This window comes from Rosa rugosa, chromosome 1, assembly GCF_958449725.1.
Source record: "Rosa rugosa chromosome 1, drRosRugo1.1, whole genome shotgun sequence".
NCBI lineage: Eukaryota > Viridiplantae > Streptophyta > Magnoliopsida > Rosales > Rosaceae > Rosa > Rosa rugosa.
In genome coordinates this window covers 16,481,620-16,507,517 of record NC_084820.1, presented here as the reverse complement: position 1 = coordinate 16,507,517, position 25,898 = coordinate 16,481,620, and the positions used below count along the sequence as shown (strand labels likewise).

The following is a 25,898-nucleotide window of genomic DNA, read 5'->3' as shown; positions in this document are numbered from 1 at the left end:
GTGTCCAACACTAACAACGTGAAAAACACACACACACACACACACACACACACATATATATATATATATATATATATATATATATATATATATATATATAAGATATGAATGAACTAGTGTCTCCTAGGGTTTCTGCTACAGAAAGGCTTTGCAAAAGAGGTTTTTTTCCATGGATTAAAATCAGACGTTTAAAAGGAAAAGCCCATAAACCAATTTAAGAAAGTTTGAATGCTTTGGATAAAACCTTCCAAAAATTCGCATATCAGTACATTAGGATTGAAAAGATTTTCGCATCCTACAATAGGATTTAAAGACAAGTTCAGTCCTAACCTCTTGACAAGCATGCACATGTATGCAAGACATACCTGATTGATGAGAGTGGTACATGAAGCTTGAAGCATTCCATTCTTTCAAGGATCCAAGAGTAGAAAGCTATTACAAGAAACGATGACTCTAGGTTGTTGCGCTTAGGAAATGCCAATCAAATAAACATTGCACTAACAATCTCCCCCTTTGGCATTTCCTAGGCAAAACAACATATACATTTAACCATACACAATAGTTGATCCTATGCTACCATGACCGAAGAAATATGAACTTCCAAGTTGTAATCTGCACACAAGAAACATAACACCCGTGAAGAACATGTATGGTTGAAGTAGTGTAAGCATAAGCATATACTACATTAAGCTTCCAATCTCTCCCCCTTTTTGCCTGGAAAGGACAAAGGGACCAAAGCATATTGTGCATAAGATTTCACTCCCCCTAAATTCAATACCCATGTATTGGTAGCAGCGGAAACAAACAATAATCAGGGGGTTAGGAATAAAATATCAAATTGACCCTGCAATAGAATTGAACCTTCAAACACTCTTGAATATCAGTATGTTATGACAAATTTCAAAAGATCAAGAAGAATAGTGTATATGTTTGAACCAAGGTAACCTGCACTTTGTAGCAGACACAATTAAGAAGAACCAAGCAGAGATGATGCATGAGACAGACCATTACCACACACAGAGCAATCAAGCAGAGCTTTTCCAAGATAAAATCAACATGAACACTTCTCAAGAGCATCAACCAGCAAATTTGAAAGAGAGCAGGTCTCAGTAACGAAACACTATTTATTTCAAAACCAAATTGAGTTAGGGTACTAAAAGTGCTATGCTGAAAAGTGAACCCAGATCATCAGAGGCTTTAGAGAGAGTATCACGAAGAGGCACAATATATATGTAAATGGAGACATGATCTATGAGGGCGCAGTAAGCGTTGAGCAACTGATATACATTTTTTTTTGTTGCGACCCCCCACTTTCCTTTTATTTATTTATTTATTTTTTTAACAAAAAGATCATGAGTCAAACCATCCCCGTTTCGACCTGAAACACACTAGCTTTACAAGGCAGGTGTCCCATCTACATTTGGAGATAGCCTGACTTGCCTAGACCACCACCGTTTCGACCTGAAACACTCTAGCTTTACAAGGCAGGTGTCCCATCTACATTTGGTGGTAGACTGGATGTCTCCTTAAAGAACAACTGGTGCCATTACAAGAGTGATAACTCGGTCTGCATACCCCACTCAACATCTTAGGTGTGCAAGTGCAAGAGACAAAGCAAGGCTTCAGTTGCCGTAAACACAAGAAGGGAGGGAAAAGAATAGGGTTTAATTCTGGACCTTTAAACACTCAAAAAGCAAGAACAAATCACTACAGGAGAAGGCCATTCACGCCCCGAATTTTGAATAATAAATTCAAATCCGAAACATGAATAATTACAATTACAAAATCCAAATCTCGAAACTTCGAGTTCATTATTACAATTCACTCTCACAAGCAATATTGTAAAGCTCAAATGAGCATAACACACCTCACAACGTACAATTGCTGTAAAACTCTAACAATTGCTCTAACCGCACGATCACCGTCCTGGTTCTCCTGTCCTGTAGGATTACCCGCTACACAATTTGAATAGTGTACCGGGAGTTGCAACAACACAAAACCCGGTAAGCTTTTTACAGCCAGTATGAGTAAACAAGAAGAACTGTTGATTTAATAAAATACATTTCCTTTAACTCAAGTATAGAAATGTAGAAACATCACAATTACAATGATCACCACAAAACCACTTCACTTTCTCACTCTCATATATATATAAATATATATATATATAAATATTATACACTTATGAGTCACTCCCCGTTACCCTCATAAGGTCACTCAACATTTGGCAGACAGACTAGAGCTCTAACTGATCGTTTCCACCTACCCGGCGCGAGGGCGTGGTTCACGATTTAATGCTATTAGTTTCCACCTACCCGGTACAAGGGCGTGGTTCACTAATAGATGCCATGGTCACCCCCGTGACCTATTGATCTCCACAGATCAATATATCTCAACAAATCAACAATTTATTGTTTCTCAACAATAAATTTAATACCTCTCACAATATTGTTGCTTTTCAACAATAAACTCAACACAACCATAACAGTACATAATATCTCACAATTTCAACAATACATATTATTTCACATAAATAATATATATATAGATAGACATTCACACAGGAATGCCCATTAATACCAACTATAGCTCACACAATGACGACAAAAAATAAATTAATTAAAAGTACTCGGTTCGTAATATGAACCACGTGAGGTTTACTCACCTCGATAATCCCGCTGCGTCTTCAATTCCGCTCAAAATACGATCCACAATCGTCCACTAACTCAAACCGTCAATCACCTAGTCAGATACGATCTTAACTTAGCAATCATTCATAAACCACACATATACGGAAATCCAACGGTCGGATTCTAATTTAATGATGATCCAACGGCCAGATCGAATTTATATGATGATCCAACGGTCGGATCCTCACGGATCGCCCTTAGGATCATCCTCCAAAATTATCACGAAGATCCAACGGTCAGATCTTCTTGAATCACTCTAACAAACATCTCCTCAAAATTATACGAAAATCCGACGGTTAGATTCTCACGAATCGCCTTCCGAATCACTATTTCACAATTATACGAAGATCCAACGGTCGGATCTTCGCCCATGACCACACAAAGCCACTGGGACAGTCATAAGATCAACATAACAAAACTACAAGTCCATCGGACGGTCTGATCTTCACAGATCACAAATCGAACGATCGAAATCGATCGAAACTTAAAAATTCATAACTTAATCATACGATATCCAAAAATTATGAATTATATATGCAAACGATCGTATCGACACGTAGAACACAAAAATGGACAGAAACTGTCCTTGGGGTGGCCGGAGGTCGCCGGAAACCACCATCACAGTGGCGGCACCGCCACCCATCCAAAGTCAAAATTAGACAAAACTCCCAACACGAAAGTTCTTCATCTTAACTCGAATTGAAACTTTCATAACTACACCAAAGTCAGATTATAAGCCAAAAAGTAGAATTTTACCTTATAAGGTTTGAAACCCGAAGAACCCTAGTTTTGAATTCGTTCCAATTCGATCTCCACAGATGAAATCGATGCAATCCACCTTAGGGGAAATGATCTACATCCTCAGAAGTGCAGAATCCTCTCAAGAATCACGGCAAAAGGTGGCCGGAGGAGGGAGAACGACGGTGGGGAAAGGAGGTGATTTCCAGCTCGACTGCACCGTGTTCTTCGACTTGTAGCGGCTACCACGTTGGTTATTTCCCCTCGATGTCTTCTACAAAGTTGTAATATAGCTCAGGCCCAGCAAAATCCCTTTTGGAATCAACTCGATTCGAGGTTGGATGAGAGAGATATCGGCCGGTGAAGGAAGAGCAGCATCGGGCGAATTCCAGCTCGAGCTGTGCAGCTTCTCGGCCTCCTAGCACCTTCCATGGTTCTTTTCTCACTTTGATGTCTTCTAGGAAGTTTTAACTGACTTCAAGGCGAATGAAAATACTTTTGGAATCAAGTCGATCGGAGGTCTGTGGAGGGAGATATGGCCGGTGGAAGAGAGAGGAACAAATCTGGGCTCGGGAGAGAATTGGGGAGAAAATATAGGTTTCTGAAATTTCTGTCCTCCAATGCAATTTCCGGAACTTTTTTTTGTATTTATAGAATTTTCCCGATTTTCAATCGCTTATAACTTTCTCATACGAACTCCGATTTTCGCATTCCATATGTCCACGAACTCGTATCGACGCGCTCTACAACTTTCATGAATGAAGTTTTCCCAAATTCCCAATGTATAAAAAGTCACTTTTTGAGACCTCCTAAATAACGTTCGTTTTCGAAAATTAATCGTTCGAACTAATTCCACAACTTCTCAGAGCCTCGTACTCGCTCCCACTATTGTGAAATCATTTCTAAAAATCCACGGAAATTAATTTGGATTTTTCGGGGTATTACAATCTACCCTCCTTAAAGAAATTTCGTCCCGAAATTTAAGCGTAAGTCAATTCCTCTCAATTAAGGTTGACCTAATCATCGAATCTCTATCATTCCCAAAGTTGTAGTAATCTACAAAGCCACAGCCCTTTGTATAAAAATACATTCCTATGGCCACTAAATCCTTTCGTCACGATGTAAATTCACAAAACAACTGCTCAACATCACTCCACATCAATTACACAAAATCATCACGTGGATCATCACAGAGATCATCACTTAAATCTTCACAGAGATTATCTCATAGATCCTCACATAGATCATCACCCTGTACTGGCATACAAGCACAGTAAAGACTCCCACAAAGCGTTTCGCTACTCCATTAGCATCACGGTAAATCTCTATAGTAAAACTTAAGCATGCACTATTCTACACAACAATAGAGATGCATCACTCAAAACAAATCATCCCCAAAAGTACACCAATAAAATATGTCACCCAGTGATGATGACGTGGGCTTGCTCAATCCTTGGGCTAAGCATTAGGGCTGGCCAATTGGGCTGAAGGAACCGAACCATTCACATTTCGAACCGGCCCGAACCAATTTGGGTTTAACATTTGGGCCTACCATTCGGGCCGAACAATTGGGCTTAACATTTGGGTCTACCATTCGGGCCGAACAATTGGGCTTACTATTTGGGCTTACTATTTGGGCTTACTATTTGGGCCTACCAATCGGCCCACCGACTTCCAGCTCGGCTACGGTATGAAATTGTACATACCGTAGGTATACCGTATATATGTATGCATACCGTACAGACCGTATATACGTATGCATATCGTACAACTGTATATACGTATGCATACCGTACAGACCATATATACGTATGTATACCGTACATACCGTATATACGTCCGTATATCAAGCATATACGAGATCCAAAAATATTTGTAAGAGGTAAGGTTCGAACTCCCGACCTCGAACACGAAGGTTTTGCTCCCAACCACTGAAGCAAGAGCTGCCTTCATTAATATATGCCCACGTGTTATATTTATTATGTCATAAGCGACATAAATAAAATAACGGGGAAGGCAAGGTTCGAAACCTCAACCTGCTGCACAAAACTTTTGTCCCCAGCCACTGGAGCACAAGCTGTGCTTAATATAATGTGTACAAATGTTATACTTATTATGTCATAAGCGAACATAATAAAAATAAACGAGAGGCAAGGTTCGAACCTCTGACCTCTTGTACAAGAGCCTTGCTCTTCAACCACTAGAGCACCAGCTGCTCTCGTTACTATCCATGCAACTTCTTTTATTTATTCTATCATAAGCGATAGAATAACAACAAACTGTCGGTACACTCCACGTGCCACGACACGTCTCTTCCGTGATTTACGGAAAGCAAATCACTTTCGGCTAAAGCTGTCTGCCACAGCGTCTCGAGGTTCGGCCTGTCCCCTTACACGCTCAACACGCGCCAACAGCTTTTCCGGGTTTCGGGGCGACTTTAATCCAACGCGTGGATTCAAATTCTGAGATCGTTCATCCAACGGTGGAGATCTGCTCACCTTGTTCTATAAATAGGTGCATTCTGGAGAAAAACTGTTCACTCCAAAAGAAAAGAAATTTTCTTCCGAGCTCAAGTCTTTCTCTCTCAACTCTTCAGCCTTTCTCTTCTCAAATCCTTTCTTCATCAATTTCGATCCTTCTCTTCTGATCTTCTCTCCCATCTAGTTGATTCAATCCCATCTTTCCTCTGAACTTTCAGATCTTCAATCTTTTCCTCCAAATCTTCAATCCTTCTTTCTCAGATCTTTTCTTCCATTTGAAGATTCGATCTCATCTTTCCTCTGAGAATCTCAGATCTCCAATCACCAGTTCAACAACTCCAATCCTTCTAACAAAATCTCCTTCAAACACTAAACCATGTATTCCTCGATTTTCACATCCTCTCACTCCATGACCCAAGAGCCACGAACTCTGCAACTAATGGAGCTCCAAACCCCGCAACAAATGGAACCACAACAACAGCAACCAACAGAGGAGGGAGGAAACACCCAAGCAGCTGGAAGTAGTGCCAACATGGATTTCTGGCGAAGCCGTACCAGGTGGATTCCTACTCCAGAACAAATAAGAATCCTCAAGGATCTTTACTACATCAAGGGATTTAAGTGCCCAACTACAGAGCACATTCACGAGATCTGCCTCCAGCTGAACCAGTATGGACATGTTGAGGGTAAGAACATTTACTTTTGGTTCCAGAACGTCAGGGCTCGAGAGAAGCAGATGAATAGGTGTAATCAGGCTGCTCCAGTGCCCATGGAAACTAGTTCTCTTGGTACTGGTGGATCCATTGATCTCAATTTTGGGTCCACTGGTTCTACTGGTGCTGGTGGATCCATCGACATCAATTTTGGGCCAGCTGGTGGATCCATTGACATCAATTTTGGGTCCACTAGTTCTACTGATGATGGTAGATCCATTGATCTCAACTTTGGTTCCACCTATTCTACTGGTAATGAAGGATTTCTTGATTTAAATTTTGTTTCATATTCTTCCTCACACTTCAACACTAATACCAGTACAACTCTTTTGGCACAACAGGAGGACAAACATCCCTGCAACAACGAGGAGGAGATCACCAGGAGGTTCAAACTCTTCCTCTGTTCCCCGTGCACGGCGAGGACGTCTTTGGTAACCTGAAAGCTACTTCCGAGGAAGGTAGCGCTTTTGGTTACTATTCTGGTGGCTCAGGCGGTTACCACAGTGGCTCAAACGTTTCTCTTGAGCTCAGCCTCAATCCATCCGGAGCTGCTGACTAGGCTTAGCATAGCATAGTCCTCGTTTTCCTTTTTTTTTTTTTTGTAATATAAAATCAATAAGATGGTGTGCATGTTTTCCTTTCTTTTTGTTTAACCAACGACAACACCAAGGATCGAACCTTGGTCACCCAATACTATTTTCAAAACCATAAACAACTCTACTGCACACATCTTTCATAATGATGCAATAAAAACAATCACTCAAAAAGAATCCAACAATCAATTAAGTCGCATCGAGGTCTAGCTAGTATCCTCTGAGTCAAACCAAACACAACAATTTCATCGATAGGATTAGGGATTTATAAAGCTAAACACATCCTGAGTTAGCTAGGAAAAACCCACGTCTTTAGAGTTACTCTTACAACTCTTATAGAATCTCGATAATTCCATCTATCAATTGCTTCAACAAAAACTCACCACAATTCAATCCCTAACATTTAGCGATTCAGAATTCGAATCAAACTCCATATCACATAGTAATTCACTTGAACCACCATGGATACCTAACAAAGTCACTAAAATCAATATCCGAAATTGCGTTTAACTATATCACCTAAAATCAATCACCAAAGGCACACACTCTCATCCAACATCATTCACAAGAACTGATTCTAACTCTCCCAATTAATTACACCAAAATCAACTCCCTTGCAAAACTTTAAGTGTCCCGCCTACTTAAACTTAAAACACACAACAACTTCAAATTCACTGCAGTCCATCTCCATACTATGATCCAAAACTTAAGAAAACTAGTTCACCACACAAAGGCCACAAAATTCAATTTCATTCACTTGAACAAAACTATATTCACAAGTCACGGTCAGGTCATCAACCCATGGTGCTCAAATGAATAAATTTCAAATCCAGTTTTCCTTTTGAATCGTAACGTATCGTTCCAAAATGATGCAAGCAACATCAACCACGTATATAAGACACGTCTCGCGAACTCAATTCAAATTCCGAATCATCAAAACTACTACTAATTCCAATTCTACCAACAATCCTGATTCTGAAGGAATTATAGTACTCAACGACAACCCAAAACAATGGTCTCTCATCTCTAACCATCGAGCACAAAATAAAATTCTTGTCTCGCACCTTAAACCCTGCTTAACAACTTACAAGCACAAGGAAGAAGTAACCACAATAATTTCTTTCCTAACCTCAACCCTACTAACAAACTCCACAAGGACATCTCATTACAAAACAAGATATTTAATCCTTGATACGTACATCCCATCCAAACGTCTGTACGTCCAACTTAAGAAGACAAAATTTATAACAATTCATACTCGTATCCACACTAGGTACGTGCATAGGTCAACATCATGCCTTCAACCAACACTTCAACATCCAAAAGGACCTCACTTCCATAAAACAAATCTCACCGACTCATCAGAGTTAAATCTAGAGGTCTCTATTCCTCGAAGATTACAACCTGCGGAAACTAAATTTATTCTAATACGAACTTAGAAGACAACTCTACCGTCCTACAGACATACACGCTGTCTAGACCCCATACTAAGGCATACCCAATGATTATACCAGTACCGAAGAGTATATGATGGGGATCCGCTGCAGACGGGCCATCACTCGGGGAGTACTGATTATCACCAAATATGTACCTTACGCTCTGATACCAAACTGTCACGCCCCGAATTTTGAATAATAAATTCAAATCCGAAACATGAATAATTACAATTACAAAATCCAAATCTCGAAACTTCGAGTTCATTATTACAATTCACTCTCACAAGCAATATTGTAAAGCTCAAATGAGCATAACACACCTCACAACGTACAATTGCTGTAAAACTCTAACAATTGCTCTAACCGCACGATCACCGTCCTGGTTCTCCTGTCCTGTAGGATTACCCGCTACACAATTTGAATAGTGTACCGGGAGTTGCAACAACACAAAACCCGGTAAGCTTTTTACAGCCAGTATGAGTAAACAAGAAGAACTGTTGATTTAATAAAATACATTTCCTTTAACTCAAGTATAGAAATGTAGAAACATCACAATTACAATGATCACCACAAAACCACTTCACTTTCTCACTCTCATATATATATAAATATATATATATATATAAATATTATACACTTATGAGTCACTCCCCGTTACCCTCATAAGGTCACTCAACATTTGGCAGACAGACTAGAGCTCTAACTGATCGTTTCCACCTACCCGGCGCGAGGGCGTGGTTCACGATTTAATGCTATTAGTTTCCACCTACCCGGTACAAGGGCGTGGTTCACTAATAGATGTCATGGTCACCCCCGTGACCTATTGATCTCCACAGATCAATATATCTCAACAAATCAACAATTTATTGTTTCTCAACAATAAATTTAATACCTCTCACAATATTGTTGTTTTTCAACAATAAACTCAACACAACCATAACAGTACATAATATCTCACAATTTCAACAATACATATTATTTCACATAAATAATATATATATAGATAGACATTCACACAGGAATGCCCATTAATACCAACTATAGCTCACACAATGACGACAAAAAATAAATTAATTAAAAGTACTCGGTTCGTAATATGAACCACGTGAGGTTTACTCACCTCGATAATCCCGCTGCGTCTTCAATTCCGCTCAAAATACGATCCACAATCGTCCACTAACTCAAACCGTCAATCACCTAGTCAGATACGATCTTAACTTAGCAATCATTCATAAACCACACATATACGGAAATCCAACGGTCGGATTCTAATTTAATGATGATCCAACGGCCAGATCGAATTTATATGATGATCCAACGGTCGGATCCTCACGGATCGCCCTTAGGATCATCCTCCAAAATTATCACGAAGATCCAACGGTCAGATCTTCTTGAATCACTCTAACAAACATCTCCTCAAAATTATACGAAAATCCGACGGTTAGATTCTCACGAATCGCCTTCCGAATCACTATTTCACAATTATACGAAGATCCAACGGTCGGATCTTCGCCCATGACCACACAAAGCCGCTGGGACAGTCATAAGATCAACATAACAAAACTACAAGTCCATCGGACGGTCTGATCTTCACAGATCACAAATCGAACGATCGAAATCGATCGAAACTTAAAAATTCATAACTTAATCATACGATATCCAAAAATTATGAATTATATATGCAAACGATCGTATCGACACGTAGAACACAAAAATGGACAGAAACTGTCCTTGGGGTGGCCGGAGGTCGCCGGAAACCACCATCACAGTGGCGGCACCGCCACCCATCCAAAGTCAAAATTAGACAAAACTCCCAACACGAAAGTTCTTCATCTTAACTCGAATTGAAACTTTCATAACTACACCAAAGTCAGATTATAAGCCAAAAAGTAGAATTTTACCTTATAAGGTTTGAAACCCGAAGAACCCTAGTTTTGAATTCGTTCCAATTCGATCTCCACAGATGAAATCGATGCAATCCACCTTAGGGGAAATGATCTACATCCTCAGAAGTGCAGAATCCTCTCAAGAATCACGGCAAAAGGTGGCCGGAGGAGGGAGAACGACGGTGGGGAAAGGAGGTGATTTCCAGCTCGACTGCACCGTGTTCTTCGACTTGTAGCGGCTACCACGTTGGTTATTTCCCCTCGATGTCTTCTACAAAGTTGTAATATAGCTCAGGCCCAGCAAAATCCCTTTTGGAATCAACTCGATTCGAGGTTGGATGAGAGAGATATCGGCCGGTGAAGGAAGAGCAGCATCGGGCGAATTCCAGCTCGAGCTGTGCAGCTTCTCGGCCTCCTAGCACCTTCCATGGTTCTTTTCTCACTTTGATGTCTTCTAGGAAGTTTTAACTGACTTCAAGGCGAATGAAAATACTTTTGGAATCAAGTCGATCGGAGGTCTGTGGAGGGAGATATGGCCGGTGGAAGAGAGAGGAACAAATCTGGGCTCGGGAGAGAATTGGGGAGAAAATATAGGTTTCTGAAATTTCTGTCCTCCAATGCAATTTCCGGAACTTTTTTTTGTATTTATAGAATTTTCCCGATTTTCAATCGCTTATAACTTTCTCATACGAACTCCGATTTTCGCATTCCATATGTCCACGAACTCGTATCGACGCGCTCTACAACTTTCATGAATGAAGTTTTCCCAAATTCCCAATGTATAAAAAGTCACTTTTTGAGACCTCCTAAATAACGTTCGTTTTCGAAAATTAATCGTTCAAACTAATTCCACAACTTCTCAGAGCCTCGTACTCGCTCCCACTATTGTGAAATCATTTCTAAAAATCCACGGAAATTAATTTGGATTTTTCGGGGTATTACAGGCCAAGTGATGTAACTAAATCTCAGTTCATGAGTTGCTCTTGAGGTGATAATGTACTACAATGCACATGTTAGGATTGCAACAGAATACGCATCCTAAACTAGGATTGAAATAAACCTGGAATCCTAAATGCAAAATTGCGACAAATATGTAGATAGTCAAGTAACTCGAAACTAAATGAGGACAACAGTAATCAAATCTATACTACATGCAAACACACAGCTACTACAAGCACAAGTTAAAAACTAGGAACCAACTTAGATCACAAATTCTAATGAATCGCTTGAGATTGTCAATACATACTTAATCCAAGGGCATTGAAAGTTGGCATTCATTTAACATGAACTCAAGTGCAAGAGAACTTCTTTCAGCACCATTTAAAACACCACATGATATGTTCACATTATTAACCGTACCTGTCAACTTACCACAAGATAGATCAGATTAACTTGATTCACACATTCAGTAACACCATTGTGAAATTTTCCAAGGCATTGAGTTGTTGATGCCAAAGTTCCAGACCAATTTTTTTGTTTTAAACCTCGGCAACCTAGCTTTCTTTGAAAATTGAGCATCCAAACATTCATCCATTAATCCTGCAACTCAACACTCTCAAACAGAAATACCCGTGAGGTATGGTATGGTATGGTATAAAATCAAAGCAAATACTTCAGTTTTCCCTCTCCTTTTTTTTTTTTTTTTAATAAAGACTAAACAAAAACAAACCTAAAAAGAGAAAAGTGTTGTAAAACAAACATAAAATAATTTGAGAGAGAGAGAGTTTAGACGCAGAGAATGGAGAGTGTGTCATATTCATCTCACTATGAGGAGTCTTATATAGGGCTACATCTTGTGTACAAAAGGTAAAACATCAATCACTCATACAATTACGAATGTGTCAATCGCTAATTAGAAGCATATCAATCGCCAATCAATAGTAATGGCATGCATCAAGCAATACCTATTGCATGAATAGCCATATCATTTACAACACTCCCCCTTGGATATTCTATGTCAATAGTGTTGGTTCTGCTATGCGCTTCTAAGTTGCCTCGTCAAAAACCTTGCCAAGTAATAAAAACCCTGTGGGAGAAAAACAACCTTGGTCGAAGGAGAAAAAGAGCACAACGCGCGTGAATGTGGAGTAGTCGTATCACAACAGAGATAGGTGAAGTCTTCTTATCAGCATCGTAAGTAGATAGTATGTCTACGAGAGGTATGCATTAGAGTTGCTACACCAAAACCTTGCCCGGTAAACCCAGTGGGAGAAACCCGTGGTCGAAGGGAAAAGTTGAGCAAATGCATATATGTCAAATCAAAGCATCTTCCGGATGCAGTAAGTGGGGTGACCATGCCAAAGATGTGCCTCGTCAAAACCTTGCCAGGTAACAAAACCCAGTGGGACAAAAATAACCCTGGACGAAGGACGAAAAGAGTACACGATGGTCAAGTGGGTATGCTTCAGGATACTCCCCCTGATTTTGACTCCCCCTGAAAATTACATTTCAGGTAATTCAGATAGTTTATGTAGACCAATACCTTGGACATGCTTCTGGAATGTAGACTTTGGTACTGACTTGGTGAAGAGGTCTGCACGATTGTCTTCAGATCGAGTCTGCTTAACTTCAATCTTCTGATGCTTCTTGTTGCTGATTGAAGAAGAACTTCGGTGCAATATGTTTGGTATTGTCTCCTTTGATGAAACTCATCTTTATCTGCTCTATGTAATTAAGCAGCATTATCCTCGTAGATAATGGTTGGTTCATCAGTGGTGGAATGCAGTTCACATGTGCTTCGAACATGCTTTGTAAAGGCTTTTAGCCATGTACATTCACATACTGCTTCGTGAAGAGCTAGTATCTCAGCATGATTCGAAGAGGTAGCAACAAGTGTCTATTTCGTAGACCTCCAAGAAATTGCAGTATTCCCAATGGTAAAGACATAACCAGTTTGGGAACGTGCCTTGTGCGGGTCTGATAGATAGTCTATATCAGCATATCCAACAAGGCAAGCATCATTCTGAGGATCAAGGGGGTGATCCATTCCTTGATGCATAGGGATAGGATAAGCCCATATTCGCCGTACCTCTAAGGTAGCGAAAAATGTCTTTTATGCCATTCCAGTGGCGGCGTGTTGGCGCAGAGCTATATCTAGCTAACGAGTTCACTTCAAATGAGATGTCCTATCTAGGGCATTGAGCCAAGTACAATAATACGCCTATTGCACTTAGATATGAGACTTCTGGCACCAATATCTCTTCGTTATCATCTGCAGGACGATACGGTTCTTTCTAGACTTCAGACGACCATGGGTGTGCTTGCTTTTATCCTCATTAAAGCATCTTAACATCTTCTAGATGTAATTTGGTTGATGGACCAAAATTTCATCTGCACTGTCCTCAGACTTCAGGTCGAGACAATAATTTGTTCTCCCAAGGCCTTTCATCTCAAATTCCAACTTCAGGTGCTTTGCGGTTTCCTTGATCTCTTCAGGAGTATCAATCAAATTCATGTCATTGACATAGACCGCCACAATTCCAAACTAGGTATTATCAAGTCTTATAGACTTTATGAGATAATCCGAGTGGTGAACCCTCAATTTCATGATCTGGGTGAGAGTTTAGCAAAAACAGCGTTTTCTTGTGGACAATAGTGTAACATGTGATCACTTTGTCGATACATCAATCAAAACCATTAATATTTAACTGGTCCACATGGTGGTTGGATATATATGTCCACAAATTTCCCTTGCATTCTGTGCAGAAAAATGGTGGTGTATGTACTAGTCTTTGCATATGATGGTCTAGTATGGCATAGCGTGTCATTATATACAAGACCCTTACTCAGAAGGGGATGCACCTGCGATGAATTGAGGATACGGTGCATCATACTTTGACCTGGGTGTCCCAAACGGTCATGCCATAGCAAGTAGTTGCTTGAATTAGTTAGCTTCTAGCTAACAGATTCCAATTTCTCCAATGTACGCTTCTGGCCATACACTTTGGAGGTTATGCAAAGATATTACACTCATTTTTCTCAGTGGTTTCAGCGTGATAACCGTTGGTTCGAATATCCTTAATACTCAATAACGCTCTTCTGGAACGTGGAGAATATAAGGCCTCATTAATGGTAGGTTCAGTACCATTGGACAACATATAGTGGGTTTTGCCATAACCCTCTATCAGGTTGGATTGACCTAATACGGTTGTCACAGAGGTATGAATAGACAATAAGTTTGAAAAATATCTCCGATCTGGGAGTATGGTGTGCGTAATAGCACTTTTAACCAGACAACAAACTTCCCCACAAAATATGCCTATTCATTTATTTAATTCAATGGATCACATGTATGAATAAGTTTATTGAATTAAATATATTCGAACATAACCACATTTCTATAATCCAAAATAATTGAAAACATAAATCACCAAAATCCGAAGATGTTTCATTCATTAAGATGAAATAGATATGGCACAAGGGGCCAATTATACCCATGTCTTCGAGTTCTAATCCTCGGTATGTTCAGTAACTGCCTGAAAATCCATGATCTCTAGTGTGGAATCAATAGAAAATGACCCTTTAATAAAGTTGGTATTTCGAGTTCCGCGACCGGCGTAATACTCATCTACTGCTTAGGCTATCGCACAACAGGTGCGGGACCAGCAGTCAATTCCTCCACATTGATAACAAAGATCATGCTGATTCTGGTGGCAGCGGGCCGGACCAGTGTTCCTTTCAACTCGGGCTTGCTGAGTTATGGCATCATGGTTCCTACCACGTGGGCCTTGGCCACGTGGAGCCTGATTATATGGCCTCTTGGGCTTTGGCCAAGTGGCAGACGGTCATATGGGCTAATTTCGTTCTGCCAATCATGTCTAGCTTCAAGCAAGAAAATGGTCATTTGATGGTGAAAGTGCTCTTCTAGAGCGACCCAAAGAGTCTGTGTATCCTCTTCATCGGATACTCAACTTGGAGTGTTTTCTCCATATGTTTCCTTTGAAAATTATGGCACTCATATTAAAAGCCTCAATGACGACATTGTTAGCATTGATTGTTGATCTCATCTTCTTTGCAATCAGATGAATTTTCACATCTTGAGTTCACTTTAGATAGTTTCTTCTGGAGACCTCCAAAGCAACAAAGTCAAACATGTTGAGATTTGACATTTCTTACAGGAAAGGAACAAATAATATTAGTGCTTTGGGTAATATCATCCATAAGCAAGTAATGAGAACTTCAAGTTCTATAACATGGTATGAAAAATCGGATTAGACATGTAAAATCTACTGGTTTTATCGTGTGTGGTGAATTTATGAAGAAAACTTCAAGTTTCTTAAACGTCATTATCGAAACTACAAGTTCGATATATGTATGAACTACTGGTTCATTTAGAACTTTTAGTTCATTAGGTACCTGCATTTTCTACACATATATTCTAGTGCGAAAATTTAGACAAGTAACTCAATAATATTGAATAAAGCAAATTGAAATAACCTCACAAATTTGGATAAATAACAGTCACAAATCAATTGAGATATTAATTGCATGCTACTAATTTAACATATTAACTATCACACAATTATGTGAATAAATGCTTCTGGCAATTAATTACACATTAGATATGGTGAATCTATTTACAATATCAAATCATTTTTCCTTTTATTTTGATTCTGCTGGACCAAAGAAGGAGTGGGCTTGATAGTGAAGCCTATCGGGCTTAGTCTGCGGGCTTGTGACCCGGGCTTTCATGCGTAAGTCAAATGGTGTGTGAGACCTGCTGGGATGCTAGGTCCTGCTGAGGGAGAGTGGGCCTGCTGGGCTCAGGCTAGTCTGCCAAGGAATGAAAAGTTATTACTCAACCCTTTCGGTAACTCCAATTGAATACGACCAGGTAAGGAAAGATGAGGTTTAGGTGGAGCGAGGCTCGCTTAAGTACACGGCCTCATCTGAACCTTTCCTAGACATCGCATCCAACTGGATGAGCCTAGTTTGAGAAGATTCATAACTTTTGTCATGGTAACATTTAGTGAGCTTCTATTCTGGCCTTGCAACTTGGGACTGAGCTTCTGGCTCGAATTTGTTATTGTGACTTTGGGCTTGATTTGAGCTTCTGACTCAGCCTCATTTAATATTCACAATTATAACATAATTAAATTCAATATATGTTATTAAATCATAACGTAAATAAATTAATGCAGCGATTATGTACCTAAGGAATTGGATTCAAATCCCATTAATGCTTCTGGCATTTCGTATAGGTAATAAATTGGATAAATGCTTCTGGCATAATGTTTATATAATAATCGCGTAATAAAAGCTTATAATGCTTCTAGCATAAGGAATTATAATGGTATAATTCAAATTTGTGTAATCGAAATTTAAGCCCATAATTCTTCTATCATAATTCATGCAATAATTCAGAATTGTCTCAATGTGATAATGAAGTGATTGTGGTAATGAGCATAAATTACTATGGTAATTGCTTTGGATAAAATCAATCAAAATCAAATCACGGGTTGATCAATCACCAATTAAATGGAGTTGAATCTGCTTCTGGCAGTATTAATATTAAATGGTGGTGATAATTACCAATTGGCCATAATGGCACAGTGGACAACATGCTAGGCTGGTACACACTGTGGCTGGGTTCGAATCCCAGAAACTGCACAATCTGTTTTTTTTTTCTTTCTTGTTGAATTGATTTTACTGATATTGATTTGGTTACTGGACCAAGTACTACAGATCTATTCCATAAAATTTCCAATCAAACAATCCCAAACACATGAACAAATATATACAAATACGTATACCAAGTAAATAAATCATGTAGGATTTGCTAGGGTTCATGCATTATGGTGATTTTTCATATTCAATCAATAGGCTCAATAAGCAAGAAGCATGAATATAAAATTAGATTTTGGAAAACATTACTTGATGAAGAACGGAAGAATCTTCAGCTTAGGTGTGCAGAACTGAGAAGGTTGTGTTCTCAGCCAATCCAAGAGCTATTCGCCTCTTCTGAACAGCTCCCACTTCGAATGGTGTACAAGTCTCAAAACGACTTCAATAGGGCTGAAATTTGGAGGTCAGATAGAAGAGGCAGAGACGAACAACTTTGATGAAGGAAAGATTTTGATCTGAGGTACCGATCAAGAGGTTTCGGGGCGTGCAAACAGGCTGATCTGCACAGGAACTGGCGTGCTGCTGTGCTGCAGGGGCAGCAGGCGTGCGACGATGCTGCAGGGGCAGTAGGGACTGCAGGGAGGCTGCGGCAGGGAGGTTTTTTCCTGGCTAGGGCTTTGGTTGATGATCCTCAATCTTGTCTCAATGGTAGAACTATTTGTGCTGATAACGTGTTGTAAAACAAACATAAAATAATTTGAGAGAGAGAGAGTTTAGACGCAGAGAATGGAGAGTGTGTCATATTCATCTCACTATGAGGAGTCTTATATAGGGCTACATCTTGTGTACAAAAGGTAAAACATCAATCACTCATACAATTACGAATGTGTCAATCGCTAATTAGAAGCATATCAATCGCCAATCAATAGTAATGGCATGCTACATCTTGGCTTATCATTCTGCTTGGGTGGAATTGGGAGAGAAGCTTGAGAACTGGATTGCATAGTGGCCTTCACAAACTTCACAGCTTCAACTTTTGATGTGGATTCACCAGTGTATCCCAACCCACTCTTGTCACCAGCTTTCTTTCCACTGGTTAGAAGATTATCCAACTTTTGACCACTCGAGAGGATACAACCAGCCTTAATCTTCACCTGCTCTAGCTCACATACTAAGCATGCCTTCTCATTTTTCAGAACTTCCACCTGATCACACCTTTCTTGAAATTTTTGTTGAAGAGATTGAAAGTCATTCACCAGGGACATTCTCACTTCATTACCTACTTCTAACTGGGATTGAAAAGCAGCTTCAATCCTATTGATCTCTTTCTTTAAACTCTCCACCAAAGCAGTCAAGTCTCGATTCTTTTGTTTCAAAATCTCAGAAGCATCTGACAATGCAATGTATTGCTGCAAAACTTCCTCAAGATCTGGTTCATCACCTTCAGCTCCTTCAACAGTTGTCGTCAAGCCAACCAAAGCCACTACACTGAAATCATCATATAATGTTGAATCAACATCAGAATCGCTGTCACTCCAGGTTACATTCAAAACCTTGTTTCGACTACCCTTAGCTTTCCTCAGGGTATTTGCACATTCAGAAGCTATGTGACCAAACCCTTCACATGCAAAACACTTTGAAGCATTATTGTTTCTTTTTTCATGTGCTCTTTCAAACCTTAGAACCTTATTACCCGGCTTTTCTTTTATTCTTGTATTCTTGGAGCTTGAGTCAGACCTTGATTCACTTCTTTTGGATTTTCTATCCTTGAGAAATTTTCTGAATTTTCTTGTGACAAGATCAATTTCATCTTCATCAGAATCCTCTTCATCTGTTGACTCATCATCAATGTCTTTCTTCACTTTAAGAGCTATGTTTTTGCTCTTCATTTCATCAGGGAGTTCCATCTCATATGTAGTTAAGTTTCCAATCAATTCTTGCAGATTATAGGTATTCAGGTCCTTCGACTCTTGAATGACTATCTTCTTGGAATGATATTTCATAGGAAGAGACCTGAGAATTTTCTTGACTATTCTGTGCTGAGGTATGGGATCTCCTAAGTTGAAACAACCATTCACAACAACACTGAGCCTAGCATAGAAATCAGCAAACTTGTCATCATCACCCATCTTCATATTTTCAAATTGCTGGATAAGTTGCTGAAGCTTTGATTCTCGGACAGCTGTAGTTCCTTCATGAGTGACTTGGAGAATATCCCATGCTTGCTTTGCAGAGCAACAATGAGAAATAAGCTGAAACTTATCAGAGGATACCGCTGTGAAAATAGAGTTCAAAGCTTTCTGATTATTTGTACTCTTGGTGTTCTCATCTGCAGTCCATTCACTCATAGGCTTCTTAACTTTGGCTTCAACAGTAGAACTACCCTCTCCAGTCTCTTTTGTATCTACCTTTTCCGTCTTAGTTGGATACTCCCAACCACTTTCAACAACAGCCCATACAGCTAAATCCTTTGCCCACAAGAAAGCTTTCATCTTAGCCTTCCATGCTGCATAGTTTGTTTTGTCATCAAGAAACGGAGGATGACTTGTTGACCCAACTGCACGATCACTTGTGCCTTCCATTCTGTGCCTAACCAGGATCACGTTAAATTTGTATAGCGACCTGCTCTGATGCCAATTGTAATTACAGAATGGATATGTATTCCCCAACTAACGGAACTTATCAATATGTCAACTTAGGAATCAGTCTTAGGAGTGCAGGCATGTTCGCATCCTAATATAGGAGTGCAGTATAACTTGAATCCTAATCGAAACTGAAGATCAATCTCAATAAGTCTGACGATGTTATGCTTTACTCAATTAACCAAACCATTCAAAGTAAACTCATCACACATAACACAAGATCTGTCGACGCAGTAAAACCCTCCAAAGAGGTAAACAACTGCGGGCACTATGCCGGTGAACAATCCACTATATGAATATGAAAGTACATAAAGATCTTACACAACTCATCTACTAGAACCAATCTAGTGGGCAGCGGTGTCTCCTCGTCTTTGCTACTTCCAAATCAGCGACCTTGTTCTCCTTTGTCAATCTTGAGATGGCACAACTCTCACCTCGGTTGTCAATCACCTCAAGGCACAAATCATGCATGAACTACCAACACACATGAAGCATAAAACCAGAAAATTTTTTGACAGAAAAAGTTTTGGGATTTGATAGTCCTTCAAGAGCTAAACAAGGAACAGCTCATGAAGAATTCTCAACAATTTTGGCTCAATACTTTCTGAGGATGAAAGATCAGAAAGCTCTTTATAAACGTAGCAGTGCTATCTTTTCTGTTCTGGTGTCCAACACTAACAACGTGAAAAACACACACACACACACATATATATATATATATATATATAAGATATGAATGAACTAGTGTCTCCTAGGGTTTCTGCTACAGAAAGGCTTTGCAAAAGAGGTTTTTTTCCATGGATTAAAATCAGACGTTTAAAAGGAAAAGCCCATAAACCAATTTAAGAAAGTTTGAATGCTTTGGATAAAACCTTCCAAAAATTCGCATATCAGTACATTAGGATTGAAAAGATTTTCGCATCCTACAATAGGATTTAAAGACAAGTTCAGTCCTAACCTCTTGACAAGCATGCACATGTATGCAAGACATACCTGATTGATGAGAGTGGTACATGAAGCTTGAAGCATTCCATTCTTTCAAGGATCCAAGAGTAGAAAGCTACTACAAGAAACGATGAGTCTTGGTTGTTGCGCTTAGGAAATGTCAATCAAATAAACATTGCACTAACACAATACCCAATTGACTATTCGTTCCCGTCACATAACCAGGTTTGTAGACTGCATATCTAATTACTTCACATAAGTTTGTACTGTGTATTAGTATCAATCTTTGTTGCAAGAACCTTTCTTGTAATTCTGTTTTGGTTTAGCTCCCATTAGCAACCATACACAGAATATGCAGTTTCCTGTTGTTGGAAGTATTTGGCTGGTCATGTGGTTTATCTCTCTTGTTAACTTGAGTAAATTGCAAAGCAGGACTGGGTAATTACAAAGCTCAATAAAAAGTCGAAGCAGATGTCAAATGCAATGCTTGCTGTTGATTGTGAGATGGTTCTATGTAAAGATGGATCTGAAGCTTTAGTAAGGGTGTGCGTTGTGGATCAAAACTTATAGGTATTACTGCTGTCCACCTCAGAAGATATTGTATTAGTACCTAGACCTTTTCAAGTCCCTTGTATATGATACTTTGTCTTTTCAGGTCAAACTGGATGAACTAGTAAACCCCAACAAAGAAGTTGCTGATTACAGAACTGTGATTACAGGAATGTACTTTAGCTGATATACAGGTATAATGGTTGTTTATTGGTTTCAACTTTCAAGGGGTAAATCCATTAACATTTTTTGACCTCAATTTTTGGTGTGTATTGTAGAAATCCTTCAAGAAGTTGTTGTCAGATGGATCTATTTTTGTTGGACACAGTTTGAATAATGACCTGCAGGGTAAGTTGATTGTTGTTTCTGTAAGTTGGTTTTGAGTTGCAATCAATCCATTAATTTTTTTTCTTCTGGATTTTCAGTTTACTTGTACAGTTATATGTGTTCTTTTTCAGATCTGTTTCATTTGTTTGTTTTTCTCATTATGACATTTTTCTTGTTCTCAGCATTGAAGATAGACCATATAATGGTGATTGATACCGCATATGTATTTAAATATTCGGATGGGCCTATTTCTAGAAAACCTTCCTTGAATAATCTGTGCCAGGCAAGTTTTGATAAACCTGTTATTTCACTTTTACATTTCATATTCGCACCATGAAATCCATTAATTATTTGACTAGAACCTGTCACATGCATGGCTTATTGTCTCATATATCTTTTTTTTCTTGCCTCAGTCTGTGTTAGGCTATGAAGTTAGAAAGAAAGGATCTCCACACAATTGTCTAGATGATGCCTGTGCTGCAATGAAACTTGTTCTTGCTACGGTAGAGCGTGAAGTTGGTGATACCATTCCATCAGTTCAGGAGGATGTGAGTAATTGTATTTAATTGGATGACCTTTTAAGTTTTAATACTGTGTCGTTTTTTTGTATTACTTGCTGAACATCTGTACAATATTGACATTTTTTCATTAAAAAAAATCGTCAATATTTAGAAGTGTGAAAATTCACAATCTTCTTTATAGTTTATACATTCTTTACTTTCGTTTATAAAAACATCGTCATCATCGGTGATGTTTCCATCACTAAAAAAATTCTTGTAGAAAAAATGTAAAAGTTTCTTTTATTGCTGAAGATAAAATGTAAAAATTGAAGTGTATATTTCACTTCAGTTCCGTTTTTCCAATAAAATGTAAATTTTACCTATTTGTGGGTCCATAATGCAATGATGTATAGGTTGGTGATAAAAAAAATTAAAATAAAATAAAATAAATAAATAAAAAGCAAAAAGCAATTGACCTAAGATATTATGAAGTCAAGTCATTTTCTTTTTTATTTGGCAATAAAACTTATAAAAGTAAAGAAACAAAAGCAACAAAGAAACAGAAGGGAAACACGCTCTCATAGGGGAGCAGAATCTGCATCGTGGAAATGTTAAGACCCTCCTCTCAACCTAGACAGATTACTCTCTACACCCATCTAGTCTAGACTTTTGCCCATTAGTAGCAGCCCACGTAGCTAGCCCAACACTTGGTTGTGGCCCATGACCCATGTATCTCCTCTAGCTTATATGCTGTACTGAAGACTATTGTCGGTCATGTTTTGAATGATGAATGAATTCTAGTCTTTTCTTCCTTTTTAATCTGTTATCTCTTGAGTGACCTCAACATCTGGTATCCAGAGCCAGCAACGATGCCTTCTAGGGGCCTGCAACAAAGCCAGCCCTCCGAACCAATCTCCGGCCAAGTAGTCCCAGCCCTCCCACCCATTCCACCCAACCCAACCACACAAATAGCTTCATCCTCCTTCCAACCAGATGACCCCTCTCAGCTTCAAATGGCAGAGTTCCAAAACTCGATAGAGCTGCTCCAACACCAAACTGAGGAACTACACCACTCTTTAGACTCACACACCCAAAATTTGACTCAAAACCAAGCAGCCTTCCAAGATCATATTTCGGCACAGCTCGCAGTCCTCCAAAGCACCATCCTACAATCCCTCATTCCACAGCCACATCCCACTTCCTCCACCACTTCTACGGTACCTCCATCACCAGCCATCACTTTTGGGTCGCTCGGCCCCATCACCACCACATGGACAGGTCTAGGTCTCTCTAATCCACCTCACCTCTTGCCTCAACCGCCACAACAACAAGGGCTGTCCACTCCCACCCACACTCTTTCTTCCCCTCCACCAGCATCCAACAGCCTCATTCCCTTCTCCACACCACCACCCATTTTCTCCACCATTACATCCATACCTCAACCCTCACTCACCCCGCCAACTTCCGGCATTCCGGCCTCCTCATCTCCCTTCACCCCCAACCGCTTCCACCACCACAACCCCCGCCAGTTAGATTATCATCCATTCCGACCCCCGAAAATTGACTTACCTCGATTCGAAGGGCACGATGTGGTGGGGTGGCTAGCCATGGCCGAACGCTACCTCCGCGCACTCCAAGTTCCACCACACGAACGGGTTACTGCTATGGCCTCTCACTTTGGCCCCGGCCCTTCGATGTGGATGAATGCGTTCGAGCAGCGGAATCCGGCAACTACCTGGGAGCTCTTCATTCCGGAATTCCTCGAGCATTTTGGATCCAGCAGCGTTGCTGACCTCAAAGCCCGACTCTCCCACCTGCAACACACTGGATCAGTAGAGGATTTCATCTCAGATTTCACGAAGCTCTCATGTCGGACACCGGAATGGAACGACAATGAGCTCCTACCCATCTTTTGCGGTGGCCTGAAATCCGAAATCCGGCATGACGTCATGGCGTTAGATCCGAAGTCGCTGACACAAGCCCAACGTCTAGCACGATGTTTCGAGGCCAAGCTCAGTGACATCAGAGCTTCTGCACCTCGACTACAGCGACCGTACCATGGGTCGTATTCACAAAGGTATCCTGCTGGCACCAATTTGTTTTCTTCCTCCACTCCAAACCAAAATACACATTCCCACCCCACTACCCATCTGTCTCCCCATAACCCAACTCCCAACACCCTGCACCACAATCAGAGAGCCCCACCCTCTACACCTTTCAAACGTTTATCACCTATTGAGCAAAAAGAACGTCGTGCCAAAAATCTCTGTTTCAACTGCGATGAGCAGTACTCTGCATCCCATGTATGCAAGAAACCTTTTCTGGCCATACTTGAGGCCCCGTCCACATCAGTCCTCGAGGAACCCATCGAGTTTCACGACTGTTCTGCCAATCTTGAAGACCAAACCACCGAAGCCACTGATTTCCTCCCACTACATGCCATCACCAACTCCAACATAGGAGAGGTGATGCGGCTCATGGGTCCATCCACCACATACCCATTCGGGTCTTCATCGATTGCGGTTCGGCAACCAATTTCCTCAATCCAGTCATCGCCCATCAGTTGGGTCTTCCGATTTCAAGCGCCACTTCCTTGAAATTCACTGCGGCCGGAGGCCATTCTCTGACTCCCGTTGGCGAGGTCAAAGATGTGACTGTGCAGATCCAAGGCTACAAGTTCACCAGCAACTTCCTTCTCCTTCCGGTTGTGGGTTGCGATTTGGTACTCGGCGCCCAATGGCTCGATACTTTGGGTTTCATTGGCTGGCATTTCGCCGAGAAAGTGATGATGTTTTTGGCAGACGGTCACTGCCATCTTCTTCGGGGATTCACCAAGCACACCAGTGCCTTGGATACTCAGACCATGTTTACCCTCTTATCCTCTGAGCAGATATCGGCGCAACCTCACACAAGCATGAGTCCATCTGAGCAACGACCCACTTGTATCCAACATCTCCTTCACCAATACAGTGACTTGTTCGAAAGCCCAGTGGGCCTCCCACCCAAGCGCCGCATTGATCATCGAATTACTCTCTTACCCAGCACCGAACCCATCAATGTACGGCCATATCGTTATGCCCATTCTCAGAAAGATGAACTTGAGGCCTAAGTCCGTGACATGCTGCAAGCAGGCCTCATTCGACCCAGCTGCAGTCCCTACTCTTCACCGGTGCTTTTAGTGAAGAAGAAGGAAGGGACATGGCGCTTTTGCGTCAATTATAGGTCCCTTAATGCAGCCACTGTAAAAGACCGGTTTCCCATTCCGGTGGTCGACGAATTGTTAGATGAACTCCATGGTGCTCGGTACTTCTCAAAACTCGATCTTCGTTCCGGGTATCACCAAATCCGGATGCATGAAGACGACATTGCCAAGACCGCATTCCGGACTCATGAGGGCCACTTTGAGTTTGTCGTCATGCCATTCGGCCTCACCAATGCACCATCCACCTTTCAAGCACTCATGAATGAGGTATTCCAACCCTTACTCCGCAAAAGTGTACTTGTATTTTTCGATGACATCTTGATATACAGTGCATCACTCTCGGAACACGTATTGCACCTTGAGGAAGTGTTCAAGCTGTTACAAACCCATCAGTTGAAAGTCAAACTTTCCAAGTGTTCCTTTGCCCAGGCTCAAGTCCATTATCTAGGCCACTTCATTAATGCTAATGGAGTCTCCATGGACCCAGAAAAGGTCCAAGCAATTGTGGACTGGCCCAAGCCCACCACCGCCAAAGGGCTACGCGGATTCCTCGGTCTGGCCGGTTACTACCGTCGTTTCGTCCCTTACTTTGGGGTGATCGCTCAGCCTCTCAATGAGATGTTAAAGAATGAT

At 40.5% G+C, this 25,898-nt stretch overlaps 2 protein-coding genes and 1 pseudogene across 2 annotated transcripts in view; all 3 read left to right on the top strand.

Moving 5' to 3' along the window:
* Positions 1-25,898, top strand: part of LOC133721095 (small RNA degrading nuclease 3) — a 49,216-nt gene that overhangs the window by 1,852 nt on the left and 21,466 nt on the right. The window lies entirely within an intron of this gene.
* LOC133726063 (small RNA degrading nuclease 1-like) lies at positions 20,878-22,129 on the top strand (annotated as a pseudogene).
* LOC133735391 (uncharacterized) lies at positions 22,679-24,693 on the top strand. The gene has a single exon (XM_062162806.1). It carries the CDS (start codon positions 22,933-22,935, stop codon positions 24,658-24,660), a length of 1,728 nt encoding a protein of 575 aa, XP_062018790.1. The 5' UTR covers positions 22,679-22,932; the 3' UTR covers positions 24,661-24,693.

Excerpts from the sequence above, each read along its gene's own strand:
- LOC133735391 (XM_062162806.1), top strand. The coding sequence starts at position 22,933 with ATGCCTTCTAGGGGCCTGCAACAAAGCCAGCCCTCCGAACCAATCTCC.